The sequence below is a fragment of the Danio aesculapii genome, chromosome 20, assembly GCF_903798145.1.
Source record: "Danio aesculapii chromosome 20, fDanAes4.1, whole genome shotgun sequence".
Taxonomy (NCBI): domain Eukaryota; kingdom Metazoa; phylum Chordata; class Actinopteri; order Cypriniformes; family Danionidae; genus Danio; species Danio aesculapii.
Genome location: NC_079454.1, coordinates 38,816,761 through 38,834,072, shown reverse-complemented (window position 1 = coordinate 38,834,072; position 17,312 = coordinate 38,816,761). Strand labels below are relative to the sequence as shown.

The 17,312-nt window shown below is 35.0% G+C and overlaps 1 protein-coding gene across 1 annotated transcript in view; it reads right to left on the bottom strand.

The window, feature by feature from the left end:
- The window catches only part of vash2 (vasohibin 2), a 56,972-nt gene extending 40,317 nt beyond the window's left edge, over window positions 1-16,655 (bottom strand). The window contains exons 1-2 of the mRNA XM_056481176.1: window positions 15,866-16,655; window positions 2,125-2,213 (exon numbers count right to left, since the gene is read on the bottom strand). Coding sequence (XP_056337151.1) covers window positions 2,125-2,213; window positions 15,866-16,180 — 404 coding nt within the window. The 5' untranslated portion in view covers window positions 16,181-16,655. The remainder of the gene's footprint in view (window positions 1-2,124; window positions 2,214-15,865) is intronic.
- Between the last annotated feature and the right edge of the window lie 657 nt (window positions 16,656-17,312).

Below are 17,312 nucleotides of genomic sequence, written 5' to 3'. Positions count from 1 at the left end.
CAAATGCTAAAATACTAATCAAATACTATGATGATTATAAATATCTGCAGCTAGAGCAATGTAGGCATCTGTTAGGATAAAATTTGATTGTTGTGATAATTGCTGAGGTTTTAAAAATCACAATATATGGTATTATAACAATAGATAAATAAGCTAAAGATTCTGTAATGGGTATAATAACAAAAAACTCTTTATTTTTGTGAATTACTTTATTGTAAAATAATATTAAACAAATGTTCCAAACAAATTCAACTGCATAAAGTCTATTAAGTACAATAGGTAACACTTTACCACAAGTTCTCATAAGAAAATGCTATTGATGCATTAACTAAAGCCAAAGTGTAAGAAATTGCTACATTTGTTACAGAAGTTAATGCTGCCACTTGAAATATTTCCAATTCTTTTTAGGTTTACGTGCATCTAAATTAAAAAAAACACTTTCACTTATTTCATAATACACATACATCAGTGTCTGAAATGGTTTGAGGCTTCTCCACAGGCTTCTTCAGCATTTGATGCAAACAATAGTGATACTAACAGTAATAATGGCATTAGTTTTACCAATTCCATTAAAATATTGGATACTCTATATACTTTGAAAGCGCAAGAAGAGATCAGCTGTCTTCTCGACATATTAACAACACAAACCAAACTCTTTGATGAATTAACAACAATTACAATGCCCAAAGAAAAAAGTAAAAGTTGTTTGCGGGCAGCCAATGGAGACCATATGCGAGCGTTATGCAAATTTCTTATAAATGTTTGCTGGTTTGTGCAGGAAGTAAAACTGGAATTGTTGGTGACTCATTTCAGGCAGTTCAGAGTCAGTTCTTTCTTCATTCTAAGGTATAATTCTCACTATAAACAAAGCATTAACTATAACTTTGGGCTGGAAAGAGATTATCGAATGCATGTCAGACATGTTTAATATTAAAATCCCTTTAAATGCCAAGCTCTGTTTTCTTGGTTTGTATCCTATGAAACTGACAATTGGAAAGACAAAAATTTGGGATTTTGGTTTTCTTCAAGCTAAAACGGCTATTTCATTGTACTGGAAACACATGGATGCTCCATCCATAGAATTGTGGAAAACAGAGATATTGAACTAAAGAGACTAACTTATATCAACAAAGTCAAGCAGAAGGACTTTGACTATCTTTGGAAACCATATATGAATACTATGTAAATTGTGTGTTTGTAAATATGTATTTTTTTGTGTATTATTGTTTTGTTATTTTGTCATTATCTATTTTTCTCTTTCAATTCCTAATTTTTATTTATTTATTAATATTTTTATTTACTTATTTTATTTATTTATTTTTTTCATTTGAATGTTTATATTTGTGTATGTATATGTCTAAATGTATATGGGGGAGGAAAAAAAAAAATCAATAAACATATTTGAAAAAAAACTGATAGAAAAAAAAACGAAAAAAGAAAGAAAAAAAAAACTATAAACTTGGGCTCAATAAGCTCTCAATTTGCTGCTTATTAATAGTTATTAGGGTAGTAGTTAGGTTTAGGTATTAGGGATGTGGAATAAGATCATACAGAATATGTGCTTTATAAATACTAATAACAAACAGCCAATACCTTGATAATTGACAGATGATTTACTAATTAATAGTAAGAATTTGTACTTAATCTAAAGTCTTTCCACTAATTTTTTTTTGGAGAAAATCTCTCCTTTTATTGCATTTTATTTGAAGCGCTGCAAAACTTTTACATTAGCAAACAGCTACATGAACGGTAATATTCAAAAAAGCCTAATATGGGTATTTTAAGTTGTTATGCAACGTTCAACTTAAGCTATATCAAAGCCCCATCTTTCATCGATAGACTTTAAAGTGTAGCATGAGATTGAAAACTCTAAGTACTAATGTAGTGGAAGTATGCAGGCCTGTGGCTAATCTCAGTCTACATTAAAATGACTGACACTCCAACCAAAAAGGTACTTTGAGTAACTCAAGCCGGCTGAATAAATTACACTGAACGAAAAAGCATAACTGACACTCCAAAAGAAACGAGAACTCATGAATCCATAATGCATTAGTGAGAAGCAGAGATTTAGAAAGCATCTGTCAACTTTCTCAGAACAAATGGACTGTGTGGGGCAAAGGATACTGCAGGTTTCTCATGTAGTTCTGGACGGCATGGAGCCAATCAGGCACAGACATCGATGGCTTAAAGTTTGGAACCGATGGCACAGGGTGCTGTAAAAACAGAGAGAGAATTAGCGAATAGTAAATCGCACAGATGGAAAAAATGTTACTTTTGGTGATTTAAAAATATTAATATTAATATTTTATTCAGCATGGATGCATTTAATAGATCGGAACTGACACTGAAGACATACAGTGCATCTGGAAAGTATTCACAGGGCAATAAATTGTTACAAATTTATTACAAATAAAAAACCTGAAAAATCACATGTACAGAAGTATTCACAGCATTTTCCGTGAAGCTCTAAATTGAGCTCAGGTACATTCTGTTTCCACTGATCATTCTTGAGATGTTTCAGCAGCTTAATTGGAGTTCACCTGTGGTAAATTCAGTTGATTGGACATGATTTGACAAGGCATACACCTGTCTATATAAGGTCCCAGGATTAATAGTGCATGTCAAAGCACAAACCAAGCATGAAGACAAAGGAATTGTCTGTACACCTCCGAGACAGAATTGTCTCGAGGCACAAGGCTGGGGAATGTTACAGAAAAATTTCTGCTGCTCTGAAAGTTCCAATGAGCACAGGGGCCTCCATCATCCATAAGTGGAAGATGTTTGGAACCACCAGGACTCTTCCTAGAGCTGACCAGCCATCGAAGCTGAGTGACCGGGGAGAAGGGCCATAGTCAGGGAGGTTATCAATAACCCGATGGTCACTCTGTCTGATCTCCAGCGTTCTTCTGTGGAGAGAGGAGAACCTTACAGAAGGACAACCATCTGTGCAGCAATCCACCAATGAGGCCTGTATGGTGGAGTGGCCAGACGGAAGCCACTCCCCACCTGGAATTTGCCAAAAGGCATCTGAAGGACTCTCAGACCATAAGAAACAAAATTCTCTGGTCTGATGAGACAAAAATTGAACTCTTTAGAGTGAATGCCAGGCGTTACCTTTGGAGAAAACCAGGAAAAATATCAATGGACTGGCTTCAACACAACTCTGTGATTGTTCTTGAGTGGCCAAGCCAGAGCCCAGACCTGAATCCTATTGAACATCTCTGGAGAGATCTGAAAATGGCTGTACACCGTCGCTTCCCATCCAACCTGATCGATCTTGAGAGGTACTGCAAAGAGGAATGGGTAAAAATTCCCCAAAGACAGGTGTGCCAAGCTTGTAGCATCATATTCAAAAAGACTTGAGGCTGTGATTGCTACCAAAGGGCATCAACAAAGTATTGAGCAAAGGCTGTGAATACTTATGTACATGAGATTTTTTAGGTTTTTTATTTTTAATAAATTTGCAACAATTTCAAAACTCTTTTTTTCACATTGTCATTATGGGGTATTGTGTGTAGAATTTTGAGGAAATAAATAAACGCAATATAAAAAAGTTTTGTAACTTTTTTTCATCTAAGAATCGTGAAAAATGTAAAGCATTAAGAAAATCATCAGCTCTAATGTTTCTTGGACATCAAATAAGCTTCAAGGAAAACCTCTTTTCGCAAAATCAATTGCATGCTGCAATTCCTATGTCTCTGAAAAACTCCTACACTGGTGACATCTTGTCTTTACTTTACCAAAACATTTCTAAAGGTGCATCTGCAGTGTGCAACATGTTTTGGTGCCAAAAACTATAGAATACACAAGACATGTCACACGTATAATTTTGAATGACGAAGAATTGATACTCCAGGGAAGGAACCAATCATCGATAGACTGATGATTCTCTCTGTCCAGTTGCATGTTCTCTCCAACAGTTTCTGCAGCTTTGTTGTTATGAACCCTTTGAGGTCAGCAGATGTGCTGTAATCTCAATGAACACTTGCCTCACAGACATGAGAAATATATCAGCATAAAGCTTGAACTCTCTTCTTTTAAATGAATCGATTACACTTGAAAACAAATGTTCTCTTTCTTTGTAATCAGTATGAAATCAACACGAGCACAGTCTATCCCAACTGACCTCATTTTAAATGAAATCACCTCAGAAGACCAGCAAAAACAGACGCAGCATTATTCAGTAGATGATTTTGTGTACCATGCCAGTTATCGACTCTTACAGTAGTTACATAGTTTGATCTACAAAATGACATCTGATCACGTCCTCCAGAAACAGCCATAAAGGAGGTTGGTGTCCTAAAGTTTAGCCTTCACATGCACATACATATTAGCTTAGGCAACCTGACCAAATTAGTTTTTCTTGTCATGATTTGAACATTTACAATATGTGTGAGACAGACAACAATGTGCTAAACTTCATTGCTGATTCCAAACTTAATATTTAATGATAAGCCTGGTAAACAGTTTTGTGGAATTAGATGTTTCGCATGCCTTAAAGGTCTAATGAAATTACAATAAAGTTTTGAAGATGTTAGTATCAGTATAGTCCTAAGGATATCTATTAGCTAGTGTGCTACAAAACAGTAACAAAAGTCCCAATTGTAAAATATAAATACAGCTTGTACCTATATAGCTTGTAGTTTGTTACTTCCGCCTAAATGGATCAACATTTTCTTTTTCACGTCACCTCAAACTTCAGTTTCTCATCAAATCTTGACCAATCAAATGTCTAGAATCTCTAGAATCTGCCCTGCCCTCTTTAAGACACTTTTCATTTGCTTTTCATTTGACCAATCATAACACAAAGATTTATACATTGTACAATGCATTTCTTCTTAATGCGTTTGAAGTTTTCAAAAGTCAAGACTATCTTTCTGCAGTCTCTTATTTTGTTGCTCTAGGCAGAAATATGTACCAAACTCACTGGCAGAGCTGTGATAAAAAAACAAAATATAATTGGCTGTGTTTTAAAAAGAGGAGGAGCTCTATGCCCCGCCCTCTCTTCATGTTTCAGTTGAAATTATGACAAATATTGAATTAAAAAAATGCACAATTTAAATCACTTCATGAGAAATTTACAGGGACTTTGTTACTCAATGTGAAGCACTAATCAAAACACTAATGAGGAGCTCCACACATCTGAAGTAAATCAAACGTTTGAAATAGGGCTGCACGATATTAGAAAAATCTAACATTGCATTTTTCTATCTATTGCGATATGAATACATTTTAACTAGATATATGTTGAATAACTATTTGGAAAGAATTTATTTTAGATTGATTGGGATAATTCTGTAGGGGAATACATGTGCATACAATTTAAGAAACAATCTAGCAACAAGCATAGATAAATACAATAAAGAAAAACATACAAATGAAATAAACAGCGTTTAATTGTTTTCCGAAGAGTTGAACTGTATTCAGGTATACAGTAGATGAAAAATCAAATGTGAAATAATACTGCGTAGTCTTCGTTTTATAAACATTTTATAAACGGTTCTATTTTACAAACGGTTCAATTTCTTAGGCCTGAATGCTTTTAAAACACTCATACAGTCACACAGGCTTCAAAAACATTATTTATTATATTATATATTTTATTATATTATATAATTATAATCCAGACTCAATATTGAGTATACTCTCGATGTGACTATTGCGAATTCAATTCCATTCAATTCACCTAATTTGTATAGTGCTTTTACAATGTAGATTGTGTCAAAGCAGCTTCACATAAAAGGTCATAGTAAATTGGAACAGTGTAGTTCAGTTTGTAGTGTTTAAGATCAGTTTAGCTCAGTTCAGTGTGGTTTAAAATCACTACTGAGAGTCCAAACACTGAGGAGCAAATCCAACGATGCGCAGCTCTACAGATCCTGAACCATGCAAGCCAGTGGCGACAGCGGAGAGGGATCGCATTTGCAATATCGATGCTGAAACGATATATTGTGCAGCCCTAATTTGATAGTATCCAAATGTGTCAGCTTTAATAGAAATAAGCAATGTGGAAAAGGTTCAATAGTACTATCATGCTTCTTTAGGCACTGCTTCTCGACTTTTGGAAGCAAACAATGTCTCTTGGCTGCAAAAATTTAGTCAAGATTATATCTGGCACAGTGACTATACTGTAATACGTTTACTCTCTTAAACAACTAAGAATCTTTCAGGATTTGTCCTTTAAGTGTCAAATAAAAATGTATTTTAAAAATGCACAAGGTTACTTATTTTGACCCAGCTAAAGTTGGCAACCTTTTCTTGTGACTTTTGGGTCGACCTTTCCACCCTTGCAGCCACAAGCAGATCCATCAATCAGATTCCGATGCCTCAATGGCATGAAAAGTCATCTTTAGAAACAGTGGCACACTGATCATTTGCATCCCTACAATGACACTTCTAACTGCTAAAGGACAGCAGAGAGATTTAGAAATGAACAAAGGTCATCCTCTCACACATTAGCCCCCATTCATAAGAGAAGAAAAGAAGTAATTAATGAAAGCTACAAAAGAGGCTGCCCTCTATCTGAAGCAGGCTCTTTATTAGGACAGTTTAAGCAGTTTAAGACAGTTTTGATGTTTTAGCATCAAACTAAAGCTTGTCACTGACAGAATCTGTATTTATTTTCAATAAGCACAGCTGCATATGTGCTGCAGAGCTACTGGGTCACAGGAGGAAATGAGAAAGGGAATCATCTCCCATTTCCTCTTTATCTATTTCTGCCCAGTGCAACAAAATGAGAGGCTACAGAAAGATAGTCTCTTGACTTTTAAAGACTTTAAACGCATGATAAAGAAGAAATGCATTGTGCAATGTCTAAATCTTTGTGATATAATTGCAGAACAACAGTGCTGTTGTTCAGAGTAGAAGACAGAAGTGCCTTGAATTATGAGCATGAACACACATTGTTTTTCCCAGTAGTTAAATAGAGGTGTTCAGAAACCTGAGGTGTGACAAATGTAAAGCATAAAGCCTCATTAAAATAGTGTTTCTGAACGCACTGCTAACTACTAGCCAAGTACTTTTTCCATATACTAAGAAAGTTTTGCTCAACTTGGACTCAAATGGCAACCCAATATAGTGTAGGGCTAGGCTATACATAGAATATTAGCAATAATATCCGAATCATTTTGTTGACGATATACAATTTTGAAATATCAAACGTATTGAATACTTCAAATTCAAGCATACACTTTCTCAAAAGAATGTACCTAGCATCTGAGCTATATTTATTCACACATGCAGAATGGGTTGGAGGACACATTATAAATAATTTATATAAGCCTAAATAGAATATATGATTCAATATATAGAAAATTTGACAAAGCCGAAAGAAAAATTCTGTACAAGGCTGCTAAAAGCATGTGAAAATCCTGAGTGGAGAAAGTGGTTTACTCGCAATTTCCACATGCTTTTAGACGGCCTCGTAAACAACAATAGAGGACACACAGCAGATCCTGTTTTTCTTGTAATGTGGCGGTTTGTCACAAGAAGATGAGAAGGTTTGGTGACGATTCTCTGTAAACCAATAACGTTCAGCTGCGCGTCTTATCCCAACCTTTTTAATACTGTTCTATTGTGCTGGTGCCCTTCGGAAAGGGTTAGGCATAGGCTGGTATAAGATTATGATGGTATGATAACCTTGGATAAAAAATATCACAGTTTCACGGTATTTCAATTACTGCTCTAAAATATGTTCTTTTTTAAAAAATTCACTTTTTCCCCTTGAACACAATATAATTTATTTTGAGAAACATTAAAAATATTATAGCAATAGCAGTAAACCTGTCAGGCTAAATAACTCAAATGAATCATTGACTTCTGCTGTCTTCGTTTGTTTGAAAAACACAGATTTCTTAACAATTTAAAATGGCATCTTTCGATATCTTTTCTACTGGAGATACTGTTGTCCTAAAAAACAAAAAAAACGGTTATCGTCCCATGCCTAGAAAGGGTACCCAAAAAGTGGTACGGAACGGTTTGCTTTTAGGTACCTTTGACAGTGGAAATGGACATAAATTCATACCGTACCAAACCATACCAGTCAGTGGAAACTGAAACTGACCCAGCCGAGGCTCGAACCAGCGATCTACCTACTGCGCCACTGCGTCTGCATTAAACATTTTGGTTGTATTTACTCTGCAACAGTAGCTGTTCTAAATAGATTTTTTATATGGGCACAAGAAAATCATGATTTCTGTTATTTAAAAGCAAATGCAAAAATATCGAGGTATATATAGACTATTGGAAAAATTATATATATATATATATATATATATATATTTATATTTTTATATATATCACCCAGCCCTAATGTAGCACCAAAAAAGTTTGTATACAAGTAAACAAAACATATCAAAGTCTGCATGAACCGCAAGCTACAACTATTTTTTTTTTCCGTATTGTGACAGTTCCTAGAGAAACGGAATAATAAATTAGAAAATTGGCTTGTTTTTTTCTACTGAGAGCTGACTGGATGTAGTAAGTAGGCATTTGATTCAGAAAGATTGGGAAAGGGTTTTGGGGAGAGTTATTACAACCTAACAGACACCTCCTCTTCATCATTTCTGTTTGTTGTCATAGCGCTTTCAAAACTGACAGTTTCAGGGTTGTGGTCAAGTATGTTAGCCACGCCCAATGCCTCAGACAGACAATATGAGAATTGAACTCAAAACAAACAGGAAGTGCATTTTTCAGATTTCAGTTTTAGATTGTAAACTATTTTTGTTTCTTGACGACATGCACAGATGAATTGTTTACCACAAAACTAGCAATGTGAGCTAACAAAACCAATATGGTTCATTTTGATTTCATGCGTTCTTTAAATAAGGCCCCATTTACACTAATATGTTTTAGTTTTAAAACGGCTTTTTAGAATGAAAACGATTGATGTCCACAGTGGCGTTTCACCAGTTCAGCGTTTCTGAACAACTCTCCGGCAGTACATTGCTGAAAACGAACATCACGTGACCACACACACACTCTGGCATGCGCTGCAGCGTATGCGCACATCTAAGTTCCAGGAAGTCAGCGGGTGCTTTGAGCACACCTCCCCAGATGAGAGCAGTGCGCGTCGGACAGTTCATCAAGGATCTTGCGCTGGATTTTATCTCACTATAGTTGTTAAACTTGATATTTAATTCATCTTGTCTCTATCTAATGGTCTTTTGAATCTATTACTTGTTATCGTGTAACGCGTTTTGGCTGAGCACAAAGAAACGTTAATATACTAAATTTATGTAACCATGTACACTGATTCTGCATACTGACTGATTGCTTGCCTTTTTTTCCTATATTGTGTAAATTTATTGTATGTTATACTTTTAAAATGGAAATTATTGATTATTAAAACTGATATTCAGCAAAAGAGACAGGGTATGTTTTCATTTTATTGGTTATGAAACAACGTAGCCAGGGTGATGTGAATGAGGTTATAAAGTAGCCTACACTGTTCCCTTTGAAGATTTACCCGAGGTGCCCGCTGGAGTTTGGTTTCCATATCAAACTGGCGAAGTCTGAATTTAAAGAAAGGGAGCATCTGTTTTCAGAAGTCTCATCTGTTTTCAGAAGTCTCCATTTTCCCCATCCACATTGACACAGAGCAGCAGCATTTTAAAACGAAAGCGGCCTCTTCAGACTTTTCAAAACACTGTTTTTTTAGGGCTCGAAAACTCCGGGATAGTGTGGACAGGGGCATAACCCTAGCAAAACTTATGCGTTTTAAAACTAAAACGTTTTAACGTAAACGGGGCCTCAGTCACCAAACTGTGTTGTTATCCTAAACTTTCTTTTACAAACCTCAGTGTATCAGCATAACCTATTTTCGACTCATAATTTTCAGTGGCCGATAATTTGCTGCATCTCTAATACCAGCACAATTATGGTTTCATGTTGTTGCATATTTCTGCTGTGTGACTGGCTCTTAGATCAATATTGATTAAAAGCATCCAGAGCTTATCATCTTTATCGGTAAAAATTTTAATGCAATTCGATATGACGGTGTTTATCAGACCAGCCCTAATGTATCAATCACAGGTATTATTTTAGTTTTGCCTGTAAATGTTTTTTTGGTGATCAATAAACATACAATTTATAAATCTACATTTTACATTTTATGCAAAATTATGAAATTGTTTTTAACATTTATAATAATAAAAATGGTTCTTGACCACAAAATTTGCATATTAGAGTGATTTCGGAGGAATCTTGAGACAGAAGATTTAGGCTATAAATTAAATTTACATTAATAAACTACATTTTAAAACACTGTACAACAAAAGACAAAAAAAAAATTTAAGCTTGTAAAAATATTTCTATAAATGTCACTATGATAGTTTACATTTAGCATAATTTTCCCTGTTGTACAAAACCCAACCTACAACTAAAACTATATATTACAGCTCTAAATAATATTATCACAGCACTCTGATTTCAGTTTAATTTACACTCAGGCTTTAAATTTAGTATTGATTTCCAGAAAGTGTATCTAAATACAAATGACACTCTGAATATTGATTCTGACAGTCCGAATTCTCTGAGAGAGGTTTCATTTACATCTACGCTCCACCGGATCAACTGGGTCTCTGCTACCCAGAAAGGAGGTCAGCAATAAATAGGCCACACTCCACACTCAGAGGACCATTAGCTGACCTCTGCCCACCAGTGGGACTGGACTGAAACTTGAGGCTGACTTACTGTAGGTGACGATACAAGCTACAGAAAACATTCGTCCATCCAAGAGAACAGACGTGGACATTTCAGTCAGTATGAAAATAAAAAGTCTACAATTTAAATGTAACAGTTTGTACAGAAAAGAAAATGATCGCTAATAACATTATATGAAATTGATTATACCAAATTTCAAAGCCCAAAAAAATATTATTACCAAAGCATTAGCAACTTTTTTGTGAAGGTCAAATATGCTGGATCTAAATAAATTTATGAAAGTGATTTATTCCTTATTCTGGAATGTTATAAATAAAATATATAAAAGAATACGTGATCATACACAATTTTTTTTACATTTTTAAATATTAAACACGTCTTGCTGACGAAAGGGGAAAAAAAAACACATATTGGTTTTGAAGTTTGATTTAAAAATACAATTATTTACTATTTTAGGGCTACAACGTGACCATTGAATAGTTATTAATATGTCAGCTAATGATTCTTGTTCTAAATATGTCTGGGCATTTAAACTACAGTTAAACTGAATGGCATTTAAGTGAGTGTCTTCTGTATATCATGGTAAAAAAATGCATGATAAGCACTTTTTCCCAGAAAACAATGTATGAAGATATAGTACAATGTATTCCGGGTGCTCCGGTTTCCCCCACAGTCCAAAGGCATGTGGTTTAGGTGAATTGGGTAAGCTAAATTGTCCGTAGTGTATGTGTGTGAATGAATGTGTATGGATGTTTCCCAGTGATGGGTTGCAGCTGGAAGGGCATCCATGTAAAAACTGGATATGTTGGATAAGTTAGCAGTTCATTCCGCTGTGGCAACCCCAGATTAATAAAAGGGTTAAGGTGAAAAGAAAATGAATGAATGAATGAATGAATGAATATTACAATGTAGTTTACAACCCATCTATGCCGTAAAGTCTACTATTTTTAAGACTTAAAGGTTGGTAAAATGGTTAAATGCTTTAAAAGAATGATCAAAACCTCAAATGCTGTATTTATTTAATTTAAAAAATATAATGAAAACATTAATATTGAGAAATTAGTAGTTGATTTTCTTATAATACATTTTAAAATGTAATTTAATCATTTGAATAAGTCAAGCTGTATTTTCAGCAGTGCTCAAGATCCTTCAGAAACTATCACTGTATGTATATATGCATGTATGTATATATATATATATATATAATGATAATGTGCTTACGAACTGTCAGAACTTTCAAAAATTATATGCTCATATGCTATAATAATACTATATTTGATAGCGCATCGAAATAATCGCAGCTTTTGCGATTTGAAAACGATTAATCCTGCAAAGCTTAATATCACATTATGGGTTTTTTTTATTTCATGCTTAATATTTTCGTGGAAACTGTGATATTTATTTGTAGGCAAACAGGATTATATCAAAACATGATTTTAAAAGTACAACTAGGCACAATAATAAATATATGACTTATAACACAACACATGGACATGACCTAAATAATTTTAGTGATGCAATATATATCGCATATACGTAAAAAACTGGTCACATTTTAGCTAATTACACACTCTCTATCTCTATTGGAGGCGTCAGTGTCAGTATTGTTAAAAAAATTATAGTTTTTACTATTAATTACTATAGTATAAATTCATGGATGCCTGAGGAATGAAAATAGATCTGTTAATTTTTTCTAGATCTTTTTAAATTGCACTTTTTTGTTAACATTTATTATTATTTATTTGTTTAGGACACCTCTTTTCACATTCTGACTCAAATACCTAATTATTAAATTGTTAAAATGACAATAACATTCTTAAGAATAAAATATTATGCGTTCTTTGTAAGAATGTACTTGCATTACGATGCTACTGTAGTGTCAAAATGGTCTTAATATCACGAATATAATGTATCACAATAAATCTTGGTGCTATATCGACTGTGTTATAAAGAACAAACACATTTGTGTCCTCCACAAATAGAGCATATTTAACTTTAAAATACCCTGCACCAACCCTAACCCGGCTCCACAGGTATATGCGTTTTGTTTACACAATAAGTGCAGTTTCCTCACATCCAAGGTTATCACCAGAGACTGATTCTTTATCAATACAGTCTTTTAACAGTCTTTCCCATGGAATGTCGCTCTCAATATAACAGATCCAACACAAATGTTTGGCTGGAGTCGCAATCCTTTGAGTGACTCCTAATCTGACGGACTGCCTCCACACACCTGTTCAACACCAACTGGTGAGAAGCGTCCCTTAATAAATCACTACAACATCTGGGGATCTTACTCTGCGCTTCTGACCAATCAGACGGCTTTGTTCTGCATGCATCAGCACATCGGAGAGTGTAGGAATGTTCAATAGTGTTAACTAAAACAAAAGAGCCACTATAAACACACACAACTTGACCCTGCGAATGCCGTCCGTCTGAGCACCGAGGATTACTCAGTCTGTGATTAAGACTCACTTTATCCCCTCTGAGGTCCTTCATTTGAATGCTCTATTAGGCCTGATCAGATATACAAGTTTGGAGGTTAAAGCAATATTAATGAACTAATAAAACGGCGTCTTTAATCCTAATGTCCTACAACTCTTAAAAAGAATGATCCATTGGATTTACTATGTTTTTTTAAGGTAACTGACTGCAAACAATATATATGGGCTAACTAATTAAGTTGAACATTACTCAGTTGTTTAAATTCAGCCCATTTAAATTGTTTGCAATCACACACCTTAAAAAAATGTAGTAAATCCAAAGTGAATCACTTTTTTCAGGGAATGTCACATGGTATCATTCCTTATTAAATGTGCATTAATGGAAGAATGTTTTCTGCATAGCTGTCGGTGACTGGATCAGAGCTCTTGTTTGACTGGTTTGTAATGAAATTCTGGCAAGGGACAATATAGCACAGTGTTGGAAAAGGCATGGATGAGTAAATCCGCTCACATGTCTACACTTCCTCTGTGTGGAAACTGGGTCAAGCAAATGGCAGTTTGAGAGATGGCATTTAAATATAAACACACTTCTCCCGTAAATGTGCCCGACACTTCATATATATAGGCCAATGTTGATGTCCACTGCTGTAACTGGGGTACTTGGATATTCATAAAATGCTAGTCAACAGCTGTTTGTTTATTTGTTTATTTATTTATTTATTTATTTATTTATTTATTTATTTATTTAGTAATTGCACAGACCAATTGTTTTAAGACCTTAAGACCTTGATGTATCATCAGGAGCCTCTGGTTTTAATTTTATTCTTCTTGTAAATGTTTATACTCTTTAAGTTCCGCTAGTCCTTGAAATTTATGAACCAAAAAGACCAAGATTTTAGATATACTTCGGTAATGTTTTACAGAAATAAGCAATGTCACCTACATCTTGGATGGCCTAGAGGGAAGTAAATTAACCGATTTATTTATTTTTCATTTTTGGATGAACTAGGAATGATGAAAAAGCAATTATTAATCTTAGTTCATGTACATTTTTTTAACTGAAAATGTATTAATAGTTGTATTTTTATTTATTTACCTGAATGAGAATATTAAATAATGGTACAATAATGAATACATCATTTAAACAAAGAGCAGAATGTGTCAACAAAAATGTAATAGATGCCAAACATTTGAACAGTAACATCAGAAAACCATAGGATGGTTAGAGACAGACCATTTAGAAACAGGTGATAATAATTATATTAACATAAACTTGGATGTCATACAGCCCCCACCACCTTAAAATGCCTGCTACACCCCTGGTATCCTATGCTGATACCTATGAAAGATGCACTTACTGTATACCAGGGTATAAAACAATCATTATGTTCTGTACTAAATTAGTACTTCAAACATTTTAATAGAAATGTGATAGTCCAATGGTATGATTACTGTCCTATCGTACGTTGACATCTGTACAAAGGCACACATATAATGTTTCTCAACCCTTTTATAGTTTAATATAGTAAATGTGTAGTAACTGTTTGTTTGTTTATTGGTTAATTTTTTGCTTGTTTGTTTTTTTTTTTGTGTATTGATTTCAGCTTCCATAACCAAGATTTTATCACAAATATTGTGGTTAAAACTTAAACCACAGTGAAATTGTTGGTGGTAAAACCAGAGTTAATTTTCTAAAGAGAAATAAAAAATCTGACAACACAACACTAAGAAAGCCTTTTTAAGAATTAGCTTAAACAGTTGCAATCAGAATTACTAAACGCTTTTTGATTTTCTTTTCTTATTTAAATATTTCCCAAATTATGTTCAACAGAGTAAGGAAATTTTTACAGTATGTCTGATCATATTTTTTCTTCTGGAGAAAGTCTTATTTGTTTTATTTCGGCTAGAATAAAAGGGATTTTAATTTTTTTTTAAACATTTTAAGGTCAATATTATTAGCCCCTTTAAGCTATATATTTTTTCCGATTGTCTACAGAAAAAAACATCATTATTCAATAACTTGCCCAATTACCCTAACCTGCCTAGTTAACCTGATTGACCTAGTTAAGCCTTTAAATGTCACTTTAAGCTTTATAGAAGTGTCTTGCAAAATATCTAGTAAAATATTATGTACTGTCATCATGGCAAAGATAAAAGAAATCAGTTATTAGAAATGAACAATTAAAACTATTATGTTTAGAAATGGGTTGAAAAAAAATCTCTCTGTTAAACAGAAATTGGGGGAAAATAAACAGGGGGCTAATAAATCAAGTTTTTTTTTAAATACAAATAAATAAACATAAAATGTCAACATCTCACGCTGTGCTATAAACCCAATTTTAACAAGTGGGTTTTAAGAAGAGATTTAAAAACAGTAATGGAAGAGGTTTGTCTAATATACAACAGCAACGCATTCCACAATTTTGGTGCAGCCACAGCAAAAGCCCGATTCCCTCTGATTGCAACTGTATATTTACCACATTTTAGTCTATCAGCAGTTTGGGGTAACACACTTTTGGGGATCATATTAAATCATCTGCATACCAAGACAACATTTTGGGGTATCACACTTCAAGGTAACATTGTGGGGTATCATGTTTCAACACAACATGGGCAATGTGATAGTCAAAAATCAATATGATACCCAAAAAATGGTGTTAAGGTATTTTGAGCATCTATGATCTCCCCTCAAAACATGTTGGATGCAGCTTGCTGTGTTTTGAAGCGCAGACAAATATAACCCACTCCTTTCTACTTACTTTAGGGAGGTGTGTTGCATTTCGTATTCTGTCCACCATCTCCTGTCCATCAGGGTGAACTTTGGCGACGTGAGACCACATTCTCTCCCAGGTGACACTCTCTATGGGAAAGCCCGTCCTGTTGACGAAAAACGGGACCCCGCCGTCTTTCTCCTCTTCCTCACCGGACGACCTGCCGGTGTTATTTGCGGCAGTGGACGGGGAGGATTCAGCAGCAGGACTCGTAGTGTGACAGTATGTACTGGTGCTTTTGGACCGTCCGTGTCTACTGATCTTGGCCGCGGAGCCGCTGCTGGTGGCGCTTGGTCCGGTCATTGTTAGAAGTCTTCCGATGGTGGGGGGTTCCCCTTGCTGTTCCCCAAATCACTTATGATCGCCCAGCATTCATGTACAAAGACATGTTGCGCCTCGAGCATGCATATTAATGTGCCAAAACCACACAGTTCTGTTCAAGTGTGGAAATTCAGGTGGTTTGGAGAGGATCCAAAGACAGAAAAATGGCTTTAGGTACCATTTCTGTAGGAACCAATGGCTGAAGGTGCTTGCAGAGGAGATGAAAATCAGAAATTGTCATATATTCCCAATAAGCTGCATACTGTAGTTTGGCGACCAGCTCCCGGATCTCCGCAGAAACTAATTCTTCGTCCTTTGGTCAAAAACACCGAGGAGGCGTCCGACTACCGAAGAGGAAACACGGGCTGTATAATCAATTTAACATCTTGTTGTAAAGTATCAATGAATGGTTTATTTTTCTATGTAGGCGTGTTGCCGCGTTCACCGACGGTCTCAACAAATGGTCACTCACTCTAGCGTTTTTGATACTGTTATTGTATTGCCATAAACTACAGCCAATCACGCTTTGACGGGGTTTCATTGGATAGAGCAACAAAGTAAGGCGGGCTCAATTCCATATAAGGGCAACACACAGGTATGTGATTGGTCAACACAGCGGATGTGGGCGTGAATCTTCGCTGAGTATCCAGCTGGGTTTTTTGTGAGCTTTTAAATTGTGCATTTAAAGCGATAGGCCGTGCAAATATAATACATTTTCTAAAAGTCGTATTGAAGGCATTAACCGTTTATCGCTTCTCTTTTCTAAGAAGTAAAATCATTAGCGCATTTTAACCCTTTCCGTCAATAAATGCCCTCAAAACCTATGAAAGTTAAAGCGATAATTCGCCCAAAAGTTCAAATCTGTTTTATTTACTCATCCCTCAGTTGTTTCAAACATGTTTGATTTTCTTGACATGTTTGGCATGTTTCTTTCTTATTGTGAAGAAAGCTGGAAACCTGTAACCTCTGACCTATAGGCTATGTGTTTTTCCTACAATGGAAGATCATTACAGAGTCCATGTTTTCAGCTTTCTCCAAAATACCTTATTTATAACCTGCTGAAAAAAATCAGCTTAAACCAGCCTAGGCTGGTTGGCTGGTTTTAGCTGGTCAA